Raw genomic sequence first — 24,068 nt, 5'->3', positions numbered from 1 at the left:
CTTAACAATCAATAAATGGCTGACAGACCACCAGACAGATAATGTTATAAATGCTAACTATTGTTTCTGAAAAAAAAAAATTCTATATATTCTCAGTGTTTCCCCTAGAATTTTTTTCAGGCCCGGTGGTACCCACCGAAAAAACCCTAAACAGACGAGGCGGGTGGACAGCATATTGGACATGTGACATGCAGCAATATAACAACGTTTTACATTAAAAATCATTGTAGGCCTATATTGGTGAATGATATCACTTCAATGAAATCATTAGACTTCATCTAACCTTTAACCAAAGTGTCATGGGCCTGAAAGGCTGCAGTGTGCTGGTCTGACCCCATATGACCATTGAGCACATCTCTCTATATATTTCAGAGGGGATCTCTATGAAAAGCTTGTGCTGACGGCATATGCCACAAAACATCCCTATTCACAATTGAGATTATATCAGTTATAAATAATTTAAACATTGTAGAAGATTTTTTCCCCGTTTTGTTATAACAGAGTTACATGCATTTGACTGGGGAAAAAATTAACCTTTAGTGGTCCTAGTGGAAAGACAATCTATTGTCTGTGTTATTTTCATCATTATTCCTTACCAAAAAAAGAAGCTCGATCAGAACAAAAATGTAAGCTAAACCACAAGCAGAGCCTACGGCGTAGGGTACGCGGCGACGCGCAACGTACGGTGCGTGTCGCCGCGTATCCTACGCCGTAGGTTCTGCGTCGGTGTAACGCGGAACCATAAATCAGCCTTGACGCGCTCATACGTGTCCTGGCACTAGGACCCCGCGGACGCCTGGTGTGTCGTCGGGCTGTTTTTTCCTTCATTCCCTGCAGCGTCACATGCAAACACACGGACCTGGCAGAAACATTTCTTTATATCATGTTGTCTGTCGCCCGCCATATTTTTTCTTTTTTTGGCCGGCGACATAATATAATAATATGCCCGCGCCCGCGCTCTCAGCAGCGGTATGAAAGCGGTACTCGCGTCGTTAAGGCTGATTTATGGTTCCGCGTTACACCAACGCAGAGCCTACGGCGTAGCGTACGCGGCCGTACGGTGCACGTCGCCGTGATTAAAGATTAAAGATTTTCTAACGCCATATAGAATGAAATAACAATTTCATATACTGATATGCACAAGTCTGTCATTGATAAAATCCACATTTCTTACAAATTTTGATGTGTTCAACTAACAGTCAATGCTAACATTATCAAAAAAGAAAATCAAGTGCAGGTCAAATTTAAGCTAAAACGGTCCGTGTACTTCGCGTCCATCCGTTTTTTGTTTTGAAATGACAAAATAAAAATAGAGAAATAACCCAAAATAATCCGTTTCCCATCTTTTGTTTTGAAAATAAAAAACGGAAAACACACGGAGCTTACAATATATACATTATATTAACATATTTATCTCTCAACATAACGTTAAATAAGTAAATGTACTTACCGCCAACGATAGATTCACTCTGTGTGGTATCCATAACGGTTGAATCTCTGACTTGCCGCTCTGCTTTATTCAAATGATAAATACGTTACCCCTCCCCCTACTCGCCCTCTGATTGGCTCATCCTAATATTCTCACCCTACTCTTAACCAATCATCGCTCTCATGGCTAAAAAAAAATATACAGTTTTCTAGCGGTCAAATAAGCGGTTCACAACATGGATGGATTATAGACGAGACAACTATGCCGAAGAGGAAAGTCGTTACTTCTGACACAACTGAAAGAGACTGGTTGAGGAAAAACATTCCTGCACGTACTCTAACAAGATGGAAAAGAAGGTATGACATGTCTCCTAACGCAGCTCATAAGTAACGGTAACGTTACAGTAATGGGTAACTAGTTACTGTCCATTGTTTCGTCAGGAAAATCAACAGAATTTTGAAAGACATCGGAGAGCACACAACACGACAACATGTAGGTGCAACCAGTTTCTTTACTCTCCGACTTATCATTCATGTTGTATGATTTTTAAAAGCTTAATCAATTTGTTCATTAACTGGAGATAGTAATGGTAGCAAATGTAATCTACAAGGTAGTAGAAGAGGTACAGTTTTCAACATATCAACAAAACATACAGTTTTATGTTACAGTGTAGTTCAATACCAACCAGTCATCAATAAAGGAAAGGAAAACATGCATTGTAATGTTTTTCTGGGGAAGTGTGTGGAATCTGTCTCTAAGAAGTTGTTGATTTGTGTTGTTTCAAGGAAAGTCATGAAGATGCCAGTCAGAGAGAAGATCGGAGAGCAGAACCTCTCTCACAGGCTCAGGTGAGACAAAACTACAATATTATACAGCGCTCTCTCTCTCAGTCTCTCACCCTCACTGTCAAACTACAGCAATAATTTCTCTACCTCACCCCTTCATTCTTATCTTTTTAATAAACAGTGGTGGAAATAGTACTGAAAATCTGTACTCAAGTACAAGTACTGTTACATTGCTAAAATATTACTCAATTAGCAAGTAAAAGTAGTGGTGTTAGAAAAATACTGAAGTAAAAGTAAAAAAAAGTTAGTTTTTATTTTCTTATTCAGCAAATGTCTCCAGCAGACAAAAAACAAAATTACATGAGATGCCATGTTTATTGATTAAATATCCATGAATAAATTTTTAACTGGTTAAATTCTTAATGCAAAATCAATTAGAGATCAATCATTAACATCCTTTTTATGTTTTGTTTTGTTTTTCGTCCTCATGTCCTGCTTTTCATTGGCTTGTTTGCTATCAAATCACCTTACTGGCTACAAAAATGCAGGTGAAAGGTTTGGATATTAATGAAAATTGTACTCAGTACTCAACTATGATTTTAAAACTAAGTAGATTACATGGCATAATTAATACTTAAGTACAAGTAAAAGTACAGATTTGAAAATCTAATACACAATCTAGTACATAAAAGTATAAGTACCCCAAAAAAACTAAATTACAGTAATCTGAGTTTTTTGTAATTAATTACTGCTATCTATGTTAAGAAATAATGGACTCATATTTCTCTCAGGAAAGTGAAGATGTCACCCAAAGAGAAGAACAGAGAGCAGAGCCTTTCACATTAGCACAGTTGAGAAAAAACTACAGTTTTATCCATTTCTCTCTCTCTCTCTCTCTCTCTCTCTCTCTCTCTCTCTCTCTCTCTCTCTCTCTCTCTCTCTCTCTCTCTCTCTCTCTCTCTCTCTCTCTCTCTCTTTCTTTCTTTCAGTCTCTCACTGTCAAACTACAAGTACCAACCTCTATCTCTCCCCCTCATTCCTTTATCTTTTTAATAAATAATGGACTTGTGTTCCTCTCAGAACAATGAAGATGCCACCCAAAGAGAAGAGCAGAGCACAGAGCCTATCACATTAACACAGGTCAGAAGAAAGTTATTTTATACAACTCTCTCTCACTCTGTCCCTCACTCTTACTGTTAAACTACAGCTAATATCTCTGTTGTTCATTTGTGTCATTCTTAGGAAAGTGATGAAGATGCCAGCCAGAGAGAAGAGCAGAGAGGAGAACCTGTCGCACTGGCACAGGTGAGAAAAAACTACAGTATTTTACATCTCACTCTCTCTTTCTCTCTCTCAGACTCTCACCCTCACTGTCAAACTACAACTATTATTTCTCAATCTCACTTCCTCATTATTTTATCTTTTTAATAAATAATGGACTTGTGTTCCCTTCAGGATAATGAAGATGCCACACAGAGAGCGGAGCATTTCACATTAACACAGGTCAGAAGAAAGTTCTTTTATACAACACTCTCTCACTCTGTCCCTCACTCTTACTGTTAAACTACAGCTACTACATCTGTTGTTCATTTGTGTAATTCTTAGGAAAGTGATGAAGATGCCAGCCAGAGAGAAGAGCAGAGAGGAGAACCTGTCGCACTGGCACAGGTGAGACAAAACTATAGTGTTAGACAGTCTTCTACCTCTCTCTCCCTCTCTCCCTCTGTAATGAGCTGGTGATTTGTATCCTTCTCAGGAAAACAATGATGATACCAGCCAAAGTCAAGAGCAAAGAGCAGGATCTTTCACAATGGTACAGGTGAGGCAAAGTACAGTATGAGATTAATTAAATTTTTGAACATTAAATGTCAGTTGACAAACCGTAACAAAATGCACCCTTTTTTTCCTCATGTCTTGTTACTTGTATTTATTTTTTATGCTAGCACAGTCAACCCAAATAAGATTAGGTTTAATACAGTTCTGCTTTTGTCAATCATTTTAGGACAGTGTCCCTCAAGCAGATGTCCACTTCCATGGACTAACGGAAGGACAAAGCATCATCTCGATTCTCTCCTTTGCACTGAGACACAACACTACAGGTGTATTGATGGAAGACCTGCTGAAACTACTTAAGTTACATTCCGCTGGGACTAGTGCAGTTCCAACAAGCAAGTATTTTTTGGAGAAACCGTTAGCTGGTATTGCTGATCAGTTTGAACGGCATCATTACTGCAGAGTTTGTACTAAATACATTGGTTCTTCACAATCTCAAGAGGAAATTCTTAAATGTGTGTCATGTTCCTCATCCATATCAGTAGAAGCCAGTTTACAGGAAGGACATTTTTTTATTAGGATTCCATTAAAGGATCAGCTGAAAGATATTCTCGAGAACCAGGGCATGCACGATCTCTGTTTTCGTGCTGATGACAGTAGAAGGGATTTAATAAAGGACATATGTGATGGCACTTTATATCAGACCTTAAAGTCAAACAGTGAAGATGATTTCCTATCCCTTACATTCAACTGTGATGGTGTACCAGTCTTTCAGTCCTCTAAATTCAGTATTTGGCCAATACTGTGTTGTGTTAATGAGATACCCCCTGAGAGTAGAGATAACCATGTACTTTTATGTGGTTTATGGTTTGGATCCAAAAAGCCAGACATGTTGTGCTTCTTCAAACCATTTGTTGAGGAGTGTATCAGTCTTTCGGAAGTTGGTTTTGAGTGGCAGCATCCTAGTGATCAGTCAGTCAGACACATTAAAGTGCACACATTGTGCTGTGTGTGTGATGCAGTAGCAAGGCCATTGCTACAGAACTTTAAGCAGTTTAATGGTGAATATGGGTGTGGAGTCTGCCTTCACCCTGGGGTGCAAACAAGGAAAGGAAGAGGAAACACAAGGGTTTACACATGTCTTGATGAAAAGCCAAGTGACAGAAATCATAAAACCACAGTAAAAATAGGACAAATTGCTGAAAAAGAAGGGAAAACTGTATTGGGCATAAAGGGCCCATCTGCCCTTACCGATTTACCAATGTTTGATCTAATCAACGGGATGGTCCCTGATTACATGCACTGTGTGTTGCTTGGTGTGTGCAGATACATGGCAACTTTATGGATGGATTCAAAGAGCATTTCTGAACCATGGTATATTGGTGCACAAACAGCAGTCATGGACAGACATCTCTTGTCAATAAAACCTCCAGGTATTGTTGCTCGAGTTCCAAGATCTCTAACAGAACGCAAATTCTGGAAAGCCCACGAGTGGCAACACTGGCTTTTGTACTATAGTTTGCCAGTTCTGAAACGCATACTTCCACAGAAGTATCACTCTCATTGGGCATTGTTGATAGAAGGCATAAGCATTCTGTTGGGGTCTGCATTAAATGCTGAACTGATAAGTCACGCACATGAGGCATTAGTGTACTTCGTTGGAGGTGTGCAGTCCCTGTATGGTAAAGAGCACATGACATTCAATGTTCATTCACTTCTGCATTTGAGCAAAAGTGTTGTGCGCTGGGGTCCTTTGTGGGCTCACTCAGCCTTCATGTTTGAAGATTTCAATGGGTACCTCCTGAAACAAGTCAAAAGTAGTCAAGCTGTACCACAACAAATATGCAAACGAGTGGCGTTAACCCGTGCTTTTCCACGTTTAGCAAAGCAGTTCTTAACAAATGCACCTGCAGAAGTTAAAGATTTCTGCAATGAAATGAGAAATGGAAAGCAGCGTGTCAAGTTTAAAAACTTTACTGAGGTGACTGGTCTTGGTTCACCAAGTGTAAGCTTACTTTCTCTGGGTGATCAAGCTGCTCTCCACTCAGTGAGAGAGGTTCCCACAAATGCTGTGGTGAGGTACTACAAGAGAATTGCTGTAAATGGCGAAGTCGTTCATGGTCAGACCTACAGCAAAACGAAACAGAGAAACAACTCTGTTGTGCTTTTGAAGGATGGGAGTATTTTTAGAGTCTCACACTTCATTGACATGGGTGACCAGTGTTTATATGCCATAGGAAACTATGGTAATTGCACAGTGCAGAAGTTAGCCAGAGGTTCTCATATCAAAACTCAACTGAGCTACATGTCAGCTGTCCACTTTCCCACAGGCTTTCACAAAGCCATAAATACTACTCAGGTAGTTAGACCATGTATGTATATTCAGTGTCCACAGTCCAGCCCGATTGTATGCCAGCTCCTGAACACATATTACTGTAAGTGAATCAATGTTAACTAAATGTGAAGATCGTCACTTATTCATCTTGAGTTTCTGAGCTGAAAAGGAAACGTTTCTGTCAAAACTATTACCAATGTAACTAAAATGAAGTTTTAGTTACAAGACAAAATTCACATGTATTCTTATGTGAGACATTTTGTACTGCATGTTATTCTAATCTTGTGCAAAATTAAAAGTCTTTCTATAGCAAGAAAGGAAAGAATGAGTCTTTTTTCTATATCTTTGCCTCATATTGAATACTTTCCATGGGGATTTTAAATATTTTCTGTGTGAATACAAAATCATTTTGCAGTTGGTCCGAAAATCTTAAATAAGAAATATTACCCATGTAATAATTTTAGGAAAATGCATTAGTTGAGAAAGAATGAGCTAGCTGGTTTTGAGAAGATGCTAACATTTGCAAAATTTTAACCTCCCAGTGTCAAACCCCTGTTTTTTTAGTCATCTTGTGCTTTTCCATGAAATTGTATTGTAAGATTATACTGTTTTTTAATGTGTATGTCTTATATATGTGGCACCTCGCGTAAGTCTTGTAGGTGTTTTCTATGATAATTATAAGACTTTAGTTTTCACTGATAGTTGTCCAGGTCATATAAGTTGATATTACGCATATCTACTAAGGATATTGTATGTAGAATTACTATTATATACTGTTCTTATAAGTCCCCAAATCATACAAGTTTCATATTGTACAACTTTACTAAGGATCTTATATCTGGTTTGACTGTCTTATGTCTAACTTACAAGTTTCAGATAAAAGATACAAAAACTTTATAAAATTTATATATATCTTTTCCATATGGGAGCTGTCGGGAGACATCAGTAAATGCCCCCTGGGAAGGAATAAAAAATAAATTAACTAACACAAAAACCCTGCAGATTGACAGTTTAAAAATTTTTCCTGCTGGTCTATGTTTTTACTTTGCCTGTAAGCATTTTATTGGCGCATCTGCGCTTTGCAGATCTGCCCTTACTACAGTAATGTCTTTATGTATTTTATTGAATGTGTGTGCTTCCCCTTCAAGAATTATTGCCCCTTACAGGATTGAGTTAGCGTTTATGTATGTGTGTTTGTGTCCCTGTAAGCTTTCTCACTGTTTTGTGTCAGTGCATAGAGCATATTTTATTTATTTATTTATTCATTTTATAAATCCATTTTCGCTGCTTGTCAGCAGTACCGCTACTGTCAGCAGCAGTTGATGGAGCTCCACTTTGCTGTAAGACTTTCTAATCTATCAGCTGTGACGTAATGCTCTCCTCAATCACCAGCCCTGGGAACAGTAAATCAGAGTCCTGGTGCTCTGTGTAGCGCTAATGCTGCTTGCCTGCTCCCTCCCTCAGGCACCAAGCTCATCTACTGTCCAAACAAGGAGAGAGCATCAGGATCAGTGTTGGACATTTAAATCCTTGCTAATGACCCCACCAATCAACATCTTTTTAAAGCATTTACATAGAAAAACAGAGGAATCAAGGTGCAAATTATAGACACAAGTGCTAAAGATCTGAACTACCGGTATGTATATATATATATATATATATATATATATATATATATATATATATATATATATATATATATATATTGACAGGGTCAAATGTGATCTGAAAATGAGTTTAATATGAGGTTTTCCTGTACTATGTTACAGTACTTTGCTCGTGGCACAGTTCTCTTAAGCAAGAAGAATTACACACCAAAAATAAAAAAATAAAAAAATGGAAAGCACTTCCAGCCTTAGAAGACACTGCTCCTGAACTGCATGAAATAACCATGAAACACATTTTCATAATGGCTGCCTACAGGCCAGCGCGGCAGACCTAAAATGAAGAACGAGCAACCGTCTAAAACTGTACCATTTTTATTTTTTTTGGATAAATCTGACCATAGTGGATTTTTCAGAAAAGGTGGTCTTAAAGAAATTGAAGCTAAAATTGACCATTTCCGACACTCTTGTGGCAAAGGCTGCTGCAGCAATTTAAAGGATGAGAAGTTTTTTGTTTTTTTTTTCTAGACTTCCCTGTGCAAACAAACAACTGATTGTACCACAGACATGTAGTTGTTTCTATTCCACCGGCTGTTTGGAGTCCACCATCATCCCCCTTTCTGCCAATGTGGTTCCTTTGCTGGTTTGGTGTCAGTGGAAGTAACTATCTCTGCAGAAGGACCTGATCTTAGTCAGGAAAAATAGTGCTTGTCCAGAACAAAGACTGGCTTGCATTAAGGCCCGGACTGTGGTTATGGTGACCAACCGGCGCAGCTAAAACTTTGGGAATGTCCTCTTTAAAAAGAAATCAAAGCCAAGTGCCTCGTTGTGTCTCATGCAAGAAAGTGCATGATGATCATGTGCCACCTAGTGGAATCCTCCAGTATCAGGTGTAGTACTCAACTAAGGATTGTAGTGCAAGGTTAACTAACAAAAACAACAACCATCCATTTTCTCACTGTATCCTTTGCAGGGTCACGGGGTTCTGCTGGAGTCTATCCCAGCTAATTTCAGGCTAGAGGCAGGGGTTCACCCTGGACAGGTCACCAGTCTATCGCAGGGTCATATACAGACAAACAACCAGACACACTCACACTTATGGGCAATTTAGAATCATCAGTTAACCTACTATGCATGTTTTTGTGCCGGAGTACCCGGAGGGAACCCACGACTCCTGCCAGGCCAGGGAATGGAACCAGGAACCTTCTTGCTGTGAGACAACAGTGCTAACCACTAAGCCACCGTGCTGCCCCGAAAACAACGTAATTAACTAAAATATTTCTGACCGAAGTCATTAATATACGAGAAAATGAAACTGCAAAGACAAACTGACTCACTGCAATGTGGTTCTCTATAGAAATTCTAACTAAACCTGAGGTAGATCCAACAAATATATTGGAACAAACATTTGAAAGGCTGTAATCATGTGGCTGTATGATGACTTTCTGGCTTTGGAAAAGCAAACTGGCTCTTGGGAGGTTGTGAACTCAACCTTGCAGTGAACTGGCTCCGGCTCTAGCTCAGCATCAGGACTGGGTTCAAGATGGTCCAAAAAAAAAATGTGGAGGGTCTCGTCATACTGTAAATGCACTGTACATCAGCCTATAAATAAGCATGCAAACCAGAAATCGATCTGCTGACCATGACAGGAAAGTCTGGACATATTAAGTATAAACGTGGGCATGAAAAAGCAAGTTAAACATTCTTGACTGAAGCTGAGTTTTACTGTATTTGGCTTTAGTCTCCTTGAACTAGCCCCTCCATAGCCTTGGTTACTTTACATTAACTTCCTTATCTAATGCTGATGGGTAAAAATCATTTTGTTACTTTAAACTGGGGCTGTCAATCAATCAATTTTTTTTAACCACATAAGGTGTTTATACAAAGATATACATTTTGATTGATAGCTAGACACACAATTTGCAATAACATGTTATTTGTGCTATTAATGCGTTATTAACATGTTAACTCTGACAGCCTCACATTTTTCTTGGGATGTCTTTAATCACTAGAGCCACTCATAAGAAAAAGAGGAGGATGTGACTTACTGTTGGTGCTGGGATGTTGGATAAAAAACGAAAGCAGTGTGGCAGCAAGCTTATGAATTAGACCATGAATGAGGAGGCAAAGCCAGGAAACTGCAATGACGGGATGATATCATCCTGCAGAGTTTGGTCATGATGAGGAACACTCAGACACTTTTGTTTGCCCATTATTTGGAGGATGTATTTGGAGGGTAGCCTTGAATGGACCATGTTGACTTGGAGGCATAATGAGCACCACTATTACCGGTATTTTCTTGTCAGAAGGGGACACACAGGTAAACAAACCCTACAGAGATGTGTGAACCCAAGCAGAGGTCAACAGATGGAGCCTGGCATGGCAGGTCTAGTGAGCTGCACCATTTCCTTCACAAAGGGTCGCCTCTGTGAGCGTCAGCAAAAAGAAAGTCCAAGTAGGAAAAAAGGACAAGAGAGGAGATTTGAAGACTATCACTACTGAAGGATTTAAGATTTAGAAGGGTAGCTGGAGGGATTACAGACAGGGTCAGGATTTTTCACCGAATTACATGATCTTGTAAGTGTGACAGCAGTCACAGTTTGGAAGCAAAGGGCTAGATGGCTCTACAGAGCTAACAGGACAGAGGCTTTGTACTCTGGTACCTACTGTGATAAGGGAGCCATTTATAACATTGAGACAAAAACATTTGGCTTGGCCATCATTAAGAGTGATGGTTAATTCAACTTTTTACAAATCCCTCCCCATTTATTTGATGTCTGTTTATCATCATTCATCATCTAAGCAGCGTCTTCTCTCTACCGAGTCCTTCTGTGCTCGAACAGCTGGTGGTAAAACGTATGGGCTAAGAGAGTACATTTTTAATGTCTAGGGTAGTGTTCAGCCTCTACAGCAGTGGTCGGCAACTGGCGGCCCGCGGGCCAAAATTGGCCCGCCTCCAATAATATCTGGCCCGCCAGATGACATTGAAAATCTGATTAAAAAAAAAAAAAAAAAAAAAAAATCTTTTTTTTTTTTTTAATTATTATTTACTATCACAAAAACGACAATTTCATAGATAATTCAAAGCCTTTATTTAGAAAAGATAAAATAAAATAAAAGTAGAATCTTCATGATTCCGGACGCACACAATTCTGTATAGTTCCCTGTCACCTGTAGCATAGGGGGGCCTTAATTAGAGGTGCACACCAATATTCAGGAGTAACGTAGGCACAGACTCCCGCAAAACTCCTGAAGCTGTTGAAATGGTAAGACGTATTTGTTGTGGTTTCAACTGTGAAAAATACAACTGATAACTTACCTTGAGTTTTGCTGTTGGTCTTTTAAATGGTAAAACGTCCATTATGTCTAAAAATACGTCGGAAAATCCGCCTCATTTGCATATCCTCTCACTCGTTTCAGCAGACACAGAGGCACAGAGAGCTGCTGCTACGTGTGCACGTACTGACTACTGTGCTACTGTTCATATCATGGGTTTTTCATGTGTTTCATGTCGTTCTGTGTATTTTAAAGAAGGACTGCATTTGTTAGTAGCTTGGCAGAAAATAATATTATCACCAAGTTACTTATAAGCGGTTTCATAACGCAGCCACAGAGTAGCGCTAAAGCAGTAATAATGCCGCGTTCCATTTGTCCTCGGAAGTGGGGATTTCCCAGTTCCCAGTTGGATTTTTCAACTGGAATGCCCCTCGAAGTGGGATTTCCCACTGGGAAAGTGGGAGAGTCTTCACCACCCCCGAGTTCACATTCCAAGATGGCTGCCCCGGTTGTAAACAGTAGAAGAGAGCTCTGTAAAAATTCGTAGCACTTCATTCTAGTTTTGGTCACACTAAATCAGTCGTATACAAGTATTGTTTGGCATATATATGCTGCTATAGAGTAATTTACATTTTTCATGTGGTATATGCGAAATACAAACTTGTTTACCTACTTTGTAACTGGAACGCTGATAACTGGGCTGTGACGTCATTCCCAGTTCCGACTTCCGAGGTAAATGGAACGCAGCATAACACACTAATAACAGTCTGTAGCAAATTCAAGTTACTTTATTTAAACTAATGACTTTCTTTAATTAATTTTTTGTACAAGATATAATAGTATAATAATACTAGTAGCCTATAGATAAGGGGAAAAAAGTTTTGTTTAGTAGAAAAAAAAACATGCTTCGCCTGATTGATGTGATGTTCTGGCCCACCATTCAGTTGCTCCGAAAAAATTTGGCCCGATGCCAAACTTACTTGCCGACCCCTGCTCTACAGCAACAATGAGGAATAGGTTAGGGCAGTGATTCCCAACCGGGGGTCTGCGGACCCCTAGTGGTCCGTGGTGTAATTGCAAGGGGTCCGTGATAATAAAATATATATTTTTTTAAAAGATCCTCTGACATTTATAGAAATAGATTATTATCTTACTCAAAAGTGACCATACCTTGGGTACAGGCAAGTCTGGACATATTAAGTATAAACGTGGGCATGAAAAAGCAAGTTAAACATTCTTGACTGAAGCTGAGTTTTACTGTAGTTGGCTTTAGTCTCCTTGAACTAGCCCCTCCCACCGTTACTTTACATTAACTTCTTCATCTAATGCTGATGAGTAAGAATCATTTTGTTAATTTAAACTGGGGCTGTCAATCAATCCATTTTTTTGAACCACATAAGGTGTATTTATACAAAGATATACATTTTGATTGATATTCTAGACCAGGGGTCGGCAAACCCGCGGCTCCAGAGCTGCATGCGGCTCTTTAGCGCCGCCCTAGTGGCTCCTGGAGCTTTTTCAAAAATGTTTGACCTTTTTTTTCCTTTTTTTTCATATTTTTTCCTATTTTTTTCTCTTTTTTTCCTTTTTCTTTTTTTCTTCTTTTTTCCTTTCCTTTTTAATCTCGATATTTTGACTTTTTTCTCAACATTTCGACTTTTGTCTCAAGATTGTATTTCAACATTAATCTTGAAATTTCGACTTTTTTCTCAAAATTTTGACTTTTTTCTCGACATTTCGACTTTTTTCTCGAAATGCATAATTTAAAAAAAAATCGAAAAAAAACTAATATAGATACATGCAGCATGTGTTGTCTTCATTCTAAGGCTTATACACGACTTTTCATTTTTTGCGGCTCCAGACATATTTGTTCTTTGTTTTTGGTCCAATATGGCTCTTTCAACATTTTGAGTTGCCGACCCCTGTTCTAGACACATAGCTTAGACACAATTTGCAATAACATGTTATTTGTACTATTGTGCCGTGATGTCAAAAGTGCCACACGATACAGAAAAGGGAAGTGTTGTGGAATCAAAAGGCTGACCCCCCCCCCCCCCCCCCCCCCCTGAAACCAGCTGTTACGACCAGAAAAGGAAAGGCATGACTGAAAAGACCCTTTTTCCCCCTGAATGTCTGAGGTATTTTGTCCAAAGCACATTACAGACATTGCTTGAAGACCTCAGGAAATTGTGTCAGCTTTTGAAAAAAGATTATTGTCTCTTCTTTAATACTGTGTTAGCACAGATGGGAAAACACAAAGAGATCGATTTTCACATTTGATGAAAAACTATTTTGAGAAATAGAAATGTATCTTCCACCAGGGTGACATTCCATTACATGATAATTAATTAAAACACATTTTTTAGTAACTGTGAAGGTGATGATTATTTACAAAATCCACTGGAAAAAAAACTGATTGAAATGAAAAACAGTAATCAAATCACTTTCACTGTGCATCCCAGTTTTGTTTTCATTTTTTTATCTTTCCTTTTATACATTTGTTTTTGAGATTTATTATTTAAATGCAAACATTATAATATTAAAATAAATGACAGTTGATTTTCTGCACAGTGAGTCAAAATCCAGGTATATTTTTTAAGACCTTTTTCTTCTCCAGTGTGACTAAAACAAAGGCAGCAGCACTCCAGTTCATTAAATACATCATCTGAGCAGTCTCGCAGGGGGAAAAGGAGCACTAGGAGAGAGTTTGTTAAGAGGAACTGCCATATGAACTTATAAAAACTTAAGAAGTGCTGCTATTACTGCCGTGACCTGGGCACAGTCCATCTGAAGGTGTTGCTGTCCTTTCAAACCAAGTCATTTTCACCTCAATGAACAGCATGTGAAATGCCCAAGGTCTTGAAAGGTCTTTTTAGGTGTTATATATACCAGATAATATATGTCTGCACAGTATATTGTCTTGTAAAAGGGGATCAATGACGACCATTTTTCGCTGGGCTTTCTTGGCACCTTTGTTGGAGGGCAAGTTCACTTTATCATCGTTGCTGGCAATTACATGTAGATCCCAGCAGAGTTTTAGACAACTCCTGACCAAAAACATGTGGGTGTGAATGATCCTTAATCAATAACAGTAAAAATATGAAACGCTAATGAGTAGCTGTCACGCACATATCGGCAGAGCAAAAGGCTGAATATTTCCTTAATGATATGGTAGGGCTGAAGTGCCTGAAAATGTATTAAAGAATAGCAATTATAGTTACAAAAAAATGTCCACGATTGAAAGCCATGACTGTCAGGAACAGACCAGACGGTCCAATTAAGGACTGGAGAGCAGTGGCTTTGAATAAACAAGAACTTTTATGGACATCAGCTGAAGAAGGTGAGAATCCCAATACTCAGCATGCTTGAGATCATTTATCATATTGCCTTCCTTTTGTAAGAAATTGGCACAAATTTCAGCTCTCTGACAAATGGTGGTGTGACAACACATTTGTGTGCACAGAGTTAATCTTTAAACTTACAGCTGCGGTAGACTTTGCAAGGTGATGTCGAAACAAATATAGGGTATTTTGTCAAGCAAAGTGCACGATTCAGCATTTTTTTAGACGCTTAGAAAATATAACATTATATTGCATGGAAACACACCTGAAAAATGGCCAACAGTGAGACAGTATATGTTGCAGAAACCTGTCCCTCAGCACTCTGTGTAGTAACACTATAAGGCAGTAGTGCAAAGTTAATTTCATCAACCATGATTTTGAGGTAGAAAGCTTTATCAACATTTCCTCAGGGCAGCAAGGTCAGATGCATCTTCACAATCCAAAAGATAAATGGATCAGGTTTCCGTGCCACGTGTTGTTCAGGGCCTAGTCTGCCAGAAGCCACATAAACAGAGGCTTTCAGCCTTAAATACAGGGTGCTCAGTCTAGTGAGGCTTGTCAAGATCCAAAATGTCCCCAAGCTGAAAGAGTGGTGTGACATGATCGATAGCCACTGAAAGGGACATTACAATGGATTCCCTAGAGTGACCTGCAGATTTTCTCTGTCCTTATACAAAGGGATGAATGTGTTGTGTTCATGTACAAACGCAACACGCAGAGATTGTGGTATTATACAACATTGGAACCTGTGTTAGTTCTGCTTTTGAAAGAAACACGATTTGAGCTCAGGTGTTTACGGAGGCACGGGTTGTTGGCAGTCACCACGTGACTTTGCACAAATCAGCACATCAAAAAGTCATGTTTAAATGCGTTTCCATATGCATGGAAGTCTCATTTTACTGCTTGGGATACACAGGAAATGAAAATAAACTGGCGCTCATGTGCCTGAATCCGGTTTACTTGTTATCATTGCAACAGGTGTTGCTAGTGGATAAAATGTAGAGGGAGAAATATACATTCAGGTTGCTTTCTTTTGTGCATTTTATAAAAAATGCAGTAAAATGAATTAGAGTTTGATTAAAAATCCCAATGTCTTGATGTTTTTCAATTTTTGTGTATTTATATCTATTGTACATATTTATTGTATTATTATGCAATTCTATATAACGTTTTTTATTTCTAGCAATCCCCTTCCCCTCTCCCCTCAAAGTGCTTATGCTCTTTGTTCAGGCTGCATTTGCAAATACGAATTTGTTCTTAAATTGCTTGCCTGGGTAAATAAAGGTTAAATAAAAAAATATATAAAAAAAATCTGTCTCAATCTAGATTATAAAGGAACAAAACTGATATTAAAAATGTGATTAAGTGTTTTAAGAAAATGGTGTTTTAAGAAAATGGTGTTTTAAGAAATATTCTGGCCATGCATTTTCAATTGGCAGCGATGTAAGAGATGCCAGGTGACAAAATAACTGACTTGAGTACATGAAGGAAACATAACCATCATGTGGTAATAACATATACATTAAAAAACAAAAAAACAATCCGGAAACCCCCCCACAAAACCCCAAGATTTCACAGTTTAACAGCATTTGTTGTCAAACAAAAAGCTTGGCACTACTGCACATTTGGATGTAAGCTGGGATAGAGCAGGGAGACAACAGAACATCAGCTTGGATGTGGGAGGTGCGTGCTTTCTAAAGCCTTGAAAGGGAAGCTAATGAGCATGGTCTGTGGAGCCCAAAATGCATTAATTTACAGTATGAAAGAGACATGGAAAACTTTTTCCTGCAAACCCGATGTGCAGTTCTCATTCAGCTGAATGAGGTAGTAACTTGTAATCCAGGATTTAGTGCTCCTTGACTCATTAATGTGATTACTAGTGCATGACTTAGTAGGTAAAATGTTCCTATTCCCAGTGCGTCAGCGACTGCCGTTTCATCAAAGCTGGTAGCATCTCTGAGATAAACACAAGCTGACCTTTGGCATCACGGCTTTGTCCCAGCTGTAATCTTTGAGAGCATCAAATGTTCCCTAAAAAAAGAAAAAAAAGAAAAAAAAAAGAGCCACACAATCTGTACGAGGAGTTTAAAAAGGTGATGGTTGTGGACAAAATACTGATGAAAATACAGGAGACCAAATTAGATGAGAGATCAGACGAAGGGTGTGCAAGACCATACAAGACTCGCATGCGCACCAGATCAAATGAGGGGTGCATAAGACTGAATGAGGGGTGCACGAGGTTAAAAGAGGGCTGCATGCGCACAAGATCGAATGGGGAGTGAACATGTGCAACACTGAATGAGTTTGTGTGAGCAACACTGACAGAGGCCTTTGCTACATGCTTTGCTACAAGTTCTATGTCAGTGGAAAAAAAAAAGAAAATCATAATTTCCTGACATGAATGAGATGGAGTAAGAGTTTAGACCTTGACAACCGGGAGGATACAGCTATTTTTCTAAATGATCAAACTCAGATTATCAAAGCTGTAACCTATAAATCAGTGTATCTCCAAATGCAAAGAGTCGTTTGAGTTCTTTAGTGATGAATGTTCCAACACGTATACGGTACTTTTTAAAAAGAAAAACTCACAGCGCTAAAAAAACCATGACACATTTACAAATACAGCAAGAGTACCGAGAAAGATAATTAAATATGGGTTTAAGGAATTTGGTCAGGATATAAATAATAATAATTACCATTAAATGCAATGTACAGGAGCAATGGTGAAGTGACTCATTTAAGAAAATTGTAGTCGTAGGCGGGGGGTCCGGGTCGTGGGGGGCACTGTCCCGCGGGGCCTGGCACTCCCCGCCTCACGGTTTTAACAGCAAAATAGACACTGCACATTCAACACTTAATAAATACATTTGACAAGGACACGTAGTTCGGGAGGGGGGGGGGTCTGTGTCAATCGATACTTGGCCCTCCCTCCTCCCTGTTTTTATGGCATTAATCACATGCACTCAACACAAGGGGCGGGAGGGGGTCCCACATCACCCGCGTTCCCTCACCGGCCTGGGCCTGGGACGGGTGGGTCGGGTTACCCGGGCCTGGCGGGGCCCGCCGTGCAGCCTGGGGTGCCTTCTGGCGGTGCTGGATCCCCCCGGGGAGGGGGAAACGGTGCGTGATTGTATGTCTGTGTCGGTGAGAATGCGGTATGGAAGGGTCCTGCCATGGAGGATTTGAGCCTCCATTGGCAGGACATCAAAAACTTAATAATTTATCAATATTATATTATACAAAGATGGTTATTATTATTATTATTATTATTAGTATTATTATTAGTATTATTATTATTATTATGTATAGTATATTATATTATTATTAGTATAGGTATCGGATAGGTGAATGGATGAATGAATGGGATGCCTGGGTCTGGGGCCCTCCGTTGTCGGGCCTGCGCGGGTGTCGCCTTGTTGGGGGGTTCCCTCTCTCCGGGCCCGTCTCCGGTCCCCCCCGCTGCCTCTACGGCGGGGCGCCCCTCTGGTCTTGGAGGGCCACTTTCGTGGGGGACGGGTGCGCCTGCCCGCGTCGGCGGCCGGGGCGGCTCTGTCTCTCCGGGCAGGCTGGCCCCCTGCCGGGTGGGGGTCGTTGGCCTGAAGGGTGAGGGCCTCCTGGCCGCGTGTCCGGCCCGGACCGGGTGGCCGGGGATTGCCTGGGTCGCGGTCCGCCGCCGCGGGATCCCTGGCTGCTTCTTTCCGCGCCGTGGGGGCCCCGCCCGCGGGCCCCCTCGGCCGCCGCCGGGTGGGGGGGGGGCCTCGCAGGCGGTGGGTTGCCTCCCTCCTACTTCTCCCCTCTGTGGGGTTGCCGGTGGCCTGGGTTCCGGGCTCTTCCTTGTCGGCCTCTGGTCTCACGGGTGGCGGGGTTGCTCCCCCCCCTCCCCCACTATAGATACACTTCAGGTGGAGCTTTGTTTGGTTTATTACACACACACACACACACACACACACACACACACACACACACACACACACACACACACACACACACACATATAGTCATTTAGTCACATGCACACACACACACACACACACACACACACACACACATGCATGATCATATACATACACACACACACACATAGACATACACACTGGCTTGTTCACCTGCATGCTGGCTCTCTAGTTTTTGGGTTTAGGTAGCGGTAGCGATAGCTTAGCTCAGACTGCGATCAGATCTCAAGATTTAGGTCGATTGCTGTTCGTGTTTTGGATGGCTCCGTGCCGGTTTCGTGCTTTGTTTGTGGTTTTTTTGTTGCAGATTTCCAGTGCTTGACGTGTGTCTCCGTGTGTTCCTGCTTCCTGGATTGGCAGTGGATGTCGTCACCCCCCACCCCCCCCCCCCCCCCCCCCAAAAAAAAAAAAAAAAAAAAAAACACTGGGTTTGTATGTGTATATTTATGTATGTGTACGCATATGTGTGCGTATATATATGTATATATTACATATAGTAATAATGCACATATATACACTTTTGGTTTCTACCGTCATGGTATCAATCAATAATATGTGTGCAGACAAGGTAAAAAAAAAAAAAAAAAAAAAAAAAAAAAAAAATTAAAAAAAGAAAAAAGAAAAAAAAAAAAGAAAATTGTAGTCTTGATAAACTGTCAGTGTTTTTCGGGGGGGATGTGGTGAGACACACAGACCAGAAAAAAACAACTATTCAAGTTTTAATATATGAGATGTATTTTCTAAATAAATAGCAAGAGGTTTTAAATTATTTGTATTTTTGTGCCCCTTTTTACAATAAAAAACAGTTGATTTACCATCAGCGAGAATTTAGATATTTGGATATATATATTACTTGAAGAGCACTGAGATACGATCCTGAACATCCCCATGACCCTAAATACCGGTAGGCAGAAACAGGCATAGATAATGGATGGATGGATGGATGGATGGATGGATGGACGTGGTATAATAGGGTCTAGAAATACAATGCTGCAAAGTAAAGTTATTAAATCAATATAATATCTCTTGATTCATTCATTCCAAACTTTCCAGGTAACTAATTTATGACATGCACATTTCTATACTGCAAAATATATCTCATTTGATCTTCTGCACATGCACCCTGTTTGATCTTGCACGTCCTCCCCTTGGTCAATCTTGCACACGCAGCATTTGTCTTGCACAAGTGCCGTTCGTTAGATCGTACCTACATGTACACCTTTTATTCAGTCTCACACACATCTGATTCGGTCTCACCCTTGAACATACCTTTGGCTTCATGTTTCCGTCCACCTTTTGTCCTCTTTGGCACTTCATAACTGGACCTATAGGAGAGCGACATTCAACACCTACAATTGGGAACTTTTACTAGATCAGTTTAGGCCTCATTCCACATTGTAGGGTCATACTGTTTTTAAAACAGAACCTTCCTCTACACTGAAATCTGACATCGAGAAATTATACTAGAGTATAGGTCATGTTTTTGTGAAAACTAGGCTCAAATAGCTTTGCAATTGGGATGCATAAGCATGAGCATGTGATCAAAAATCACAATTTACTGTTCAGTATAATAAAGCAAGTATCCATTATATAATGATCCAACTGATACTTTCCATGTATGACATTTCAACACATGCTTAGCCACTGGCAGCTCCCTTACAATTAGTGCTGCGCTGAGTCTATCATGAAAGGAGATTACCTGGGGCTCGCTGTCTCTCTTTTAGTGCAGAATCACAGGGATAGGTCATCTGGTGACCTCATTTTTCATTTTCAGACTCCATTGATCTAATCGTAACATTAAATATCAAAAGAACTATATAACGAAGGCCCAAATTAAAAAAAATATAACAGTAACTACTAACAATGTCTTTAAGGAAACTGAAATGCAGAACCAGATTTTCAAACACAAACTTACCGATAAACACTTTGTTTCTAATTTAACTCCAACATTTGTCCTTTTATATACCACTTAACCACTGTGACTTTCTTTTAGGAAAAAGGAGTATCTTCAACTCATGAAATTGCCTCGGTTTATTTGATCCATAACTTTTCTACGGAGCTTAGCAAACGTAGAGTGCTCCAGGACACTAAGGAGCAAAACAGAGCATGAAGATGAAGTAACCTGTCAGAGGGACATTTAGAGTGGCATGATCCTACATAGCGGTCCGTACATTTTGCTCGTAGAAATATTGGCACCGGTTTCTCCCTGTTTATAAAGCTGGCAGGCCCGAGCATGGGGTGGCGACTGCGGTGATCTCAGATATTTGGCAAAGTCAACGGTGGTAACAGGAGGATACTTCATCATAGTCACCGTCACTGGCAGGTAGCAGAGATCTTGCCAACTTTTTCAATTTCTCCGGGCCTCATAGCAATTTGCCCAGTGGAGATATAGCAGTTGCATTGCAATCTGTACGTAATTTTATTTGTATAACAGAGTGGAGGGGGTGACCTAAATGGAGCTGAAGGACACATGCAGAGATATAGCCAATAATACCGGCAGAGGTGCTATATTGCATGGGTGCCACTGGAGAACATTTTTTTTTTTTTTTTTCATTTGCTTTGAGGAGGTCACCAGATGGCATGAAAGTCACCAGCCTTTATCCCTCACAAACTGTGAGGCCTATTAAGTGAGGGCTGTCTTTACTTTCTGGTGTGAAAGTGCAAGCAAAAACATGAACGCACTCTTCACTACGGCCTGGCACTTTTATAACTAAGGTATTTTGAAGCTGATTCAGTTAGGGTGTGATGACAAGATGCAAATAGAGAAAAACATGTTTTATTCATCCAAAATAAGAAGGATGTAGAGTTTATGGTGGATGTTTTTTTTTAACATTAAATAAATACTTAGAATATGCATGTATTGACTTCTGACTAATAATAGAGCATGAATACTCCTTTAAAGGACGTAAAATCTTGCAAACTGATATTGTCTTTACAATCTTTACAAGCTGTGAAGTGTAAAAATAACAGTGATATTTCAAGGTTTCCTTCTGAATAGATGGCAGCTTGCTGTTTCTTCCACTCTGAGTATTTTTTATAAAGCCAAGCTAACTGGTCGTTTGAAGCTCCATATTTACTTCAGAGAAATGACAAAACAAATCTTTCCCCAATGTGTTTTTGATTTATTGTATTTCTTTAAACTGTGTCTTAAGCAAGACAGTTTTGGTTCGTTGTGTTTCACTTTAATTACCTCCGTTTAGATGGATGTTTAGACAGATATGTCAAAACTAAGGCTGTGGCAATTATAATAACCTGCATCATCACTGCGAACCTGCATCACACTATTGGTTGTGGACAGCGCCAACACTTTTCCATTATTCAGAATTATCATCCTCTTTGATCTGTCAGTATCAGCTTTACAACCTGACCAGATTAAACAACCGAGGCCCCTTTTTTTTTCTGTTGTTGGTGAGACATATGAACACCAAAGAAAGTGTGGATGATAAGGTCTGGACGTATCTGAAAGCATGCTTTTTACACTAAAATATTCTGCAGCAGCAATGTGTTTATTACTTCAGGAAATACTCCAGAGAGTGGCCCTAGATCACACACATGGTAGAACATGTTGTTTCCCCATCTATGGCATGAATATCCCATGAATTGTATCTGTGAATGTGTAAAAAGTCAAAGTCAGCATGAAGCGGCAAACTTTGTCAGCACATACTGTACACTTGCTTGCTGTTTAGGTTCAGGGAGTGAACCTGCTGTATTTACACATGCTGTCATTATTTCACTCTCCAGTGTTATTACCACACCACCACCACCACCCAGAACATGTCTGGCTATAATCATGGCGCATTATCTTCAAACAAACACTTGACCACAGCTAATGGCTAATGAATGCTGCAGGTGTCTAAAGATAACCTTAGCTTGTTATCAGTTTGACCCAGTTGAATTCACAGCTGTGTTTAAAGCTGTCCACCCATGATAGAACATCCCAATATTGAGTGGACAGATGTGATGCCTGATGTGAAAAGGACCCAAAATACAGATGATATCTTCTTTTTTTTCCATAGGGGTATAGGCTTTATGCATATCTTACTTATTATCCATTTATTAGACTGCAATCACCTTTGTCGACTAATATTTAACGTTTTTTCTATGAATGAGTGATTCGTAGATCTCAAAAAGTTACATCCGGCTTGCAAGTTTTCCTCACTTTAGCCACCCTAGTTGTTTAGATATTGGTCCCAAAATCAGTCCCTGCTAACAACGGGTATGCTACCTATCCCACTCATCAGGTGAAATTATATAAAGCTACAAATGCATCCATATATAGGGGCATGGTCTTCTGATGGACAATCTAAATCTATGATGTCAAATGACTAGTGGTCACTTTAGCTACTCTGCACCATCTTTACTTGACTTCTGAGCTGCTAAAGACATTCTAAAGACCTAACAAGTGGTAACCATTCTTCTTTTAAAGATAATATGTCTTATTGTGCTGATAGTTGTACTAAGAGACTGCTGCAACTGGTTGTGGCACAAACCTTAGCCAAACCTACAGTATGTTTGTCCACAGTTAAAAGTGGCTAGGCAGATCTAAATGGAGGATACCAGCTGGACTGCGACCAGCTTATCAGCTTCTACCTCTTGGAACAGCTGGAGCAGCCGGTTTCTCTGGTCGAGTTACTTTCCTTTTGGACCATTTCAAGACTCTTCCAAGTTGACTAACCGGACCAGTAGCCTTTGTTACCCAATGGCCAGTCAACATTCATGAGTCCAGCTTACCTACGGGTCCAGGTTGAGACGAAAGCTGAAACAAGGACTAGCGGAACTTGGTTGCCTGGCACTGATTCATCTAGCAACAGGCAGGCCTAGCAACTGAACAGCCCAGTCCCACGAGTGTGTGTGTGTGTGTGTGTGTGTGTGTGTGTGTGTGTGTGTGTGTGTGTGTGTGTGTGTGTGTGTGTGTGTGTGTGTGTGTGTGTGTGTGTGTGTGTCCTACTGGAGCAGTGCTTGTCATTTTTTCAGCCTCCTAGAAGCACTTTAGTAGCAAACAAGGATACATTTTATTAGAATGAATGAAAGTTAACATTAATTAGCATCATATGTTGGCTTGAGAATCAGTAAATGCTAATATTTTTCTTTGCAGAGATGAAAAAGGTGCTTCAGCAATATTCTTCAAAAACGTATGGGTGACTGTTAGGTTTAAAACAGCATTAAACCAGTTCGTAGCCAAAAGACACAAAGACTACCTTGGAATGGGTTTTTAGCACACTCCTGCAGGAGGGGGGAGAGCAGAGGAGTGCAGGGCACGTGGCCCTCATTGAGAACTCCTGAGCTTCCCCCAAGATCCTCCCTCTAGAAGATGCTTTTATTAAGAAACTTTGACAGGAATTGATCATATAAGGACAATGCATAGTAAACAGTTAGACAGTAGACAATGGGGTGGAAGTGATAACGTGTGATTGAGTTCTGACATTACAGTCGTCAACTGTCACAGGACGATGGTCAGCTGTCACCAGGACAGTTCAAGACCTGAATAGATCAGGAAGTGGCTGATGTGTCTTCTGTTAGTCAAGCATGTGACGGTTTCATAATGACAGAACAAGTCCAAAGGTTGATTTAA

General features: G+C 40.1%; 2 protein-coding genes across 4 annotated transcripts in view; both read left to right on the top strand.

Annotated features, from left to right (window-relative positions):
- cadm1b (cell adhesion molecule 1b) overlaps positions 1 to 24,068 on the top strand; it is a 247,132-nt gene that overhangs the window by 121,149 nt on the left and 101,915 nt on the right. The window lies entirely within an intron of this gene.
- On the top strand, positions 1,774 to 7,848 carry LOC133442174 (uncharacterized). Its single transcript, XM_061720126.1, has 9 exons — positions 1,774 to 1,785; positions 2,215 to 2,277; positions 3,295 to 3,354; positions 3,457 to 3,519; positions 3,670 to 3,717; positions 3,820 to 3,882; positions 3,971 to 4,033; positions 4,217 to 4,412; positions 7,787 to 7,848. Exons 1-9 carry the CDS (start codon positions 1,774 to 1,776, stop codon positions 7,846 to 7,848), a joined length of 630 nt encoding a protein of 209 aa, XP_061576110.1.

The sequence above is a fragment of the Cololabis saira genome, chromosome 4 (assembly GCF_033807715.1).
Source record: "Cololabis saira isolate AMF1-May2022 chromosome 4, fColSai1.1, whole genome shotgun sequence".
Classification (NCBI taxonomy): Eukaryota; Metazoa; Chordata; class Actinopteri; order Beloniformes; family Belonidae; genus Cololabis; species Cololabis saira.
The sequence above is the reverse complement of the archived record's forward strand: the minus strand, read 5'-3'. Positions and strand labels throughout refer to the sequence as shown.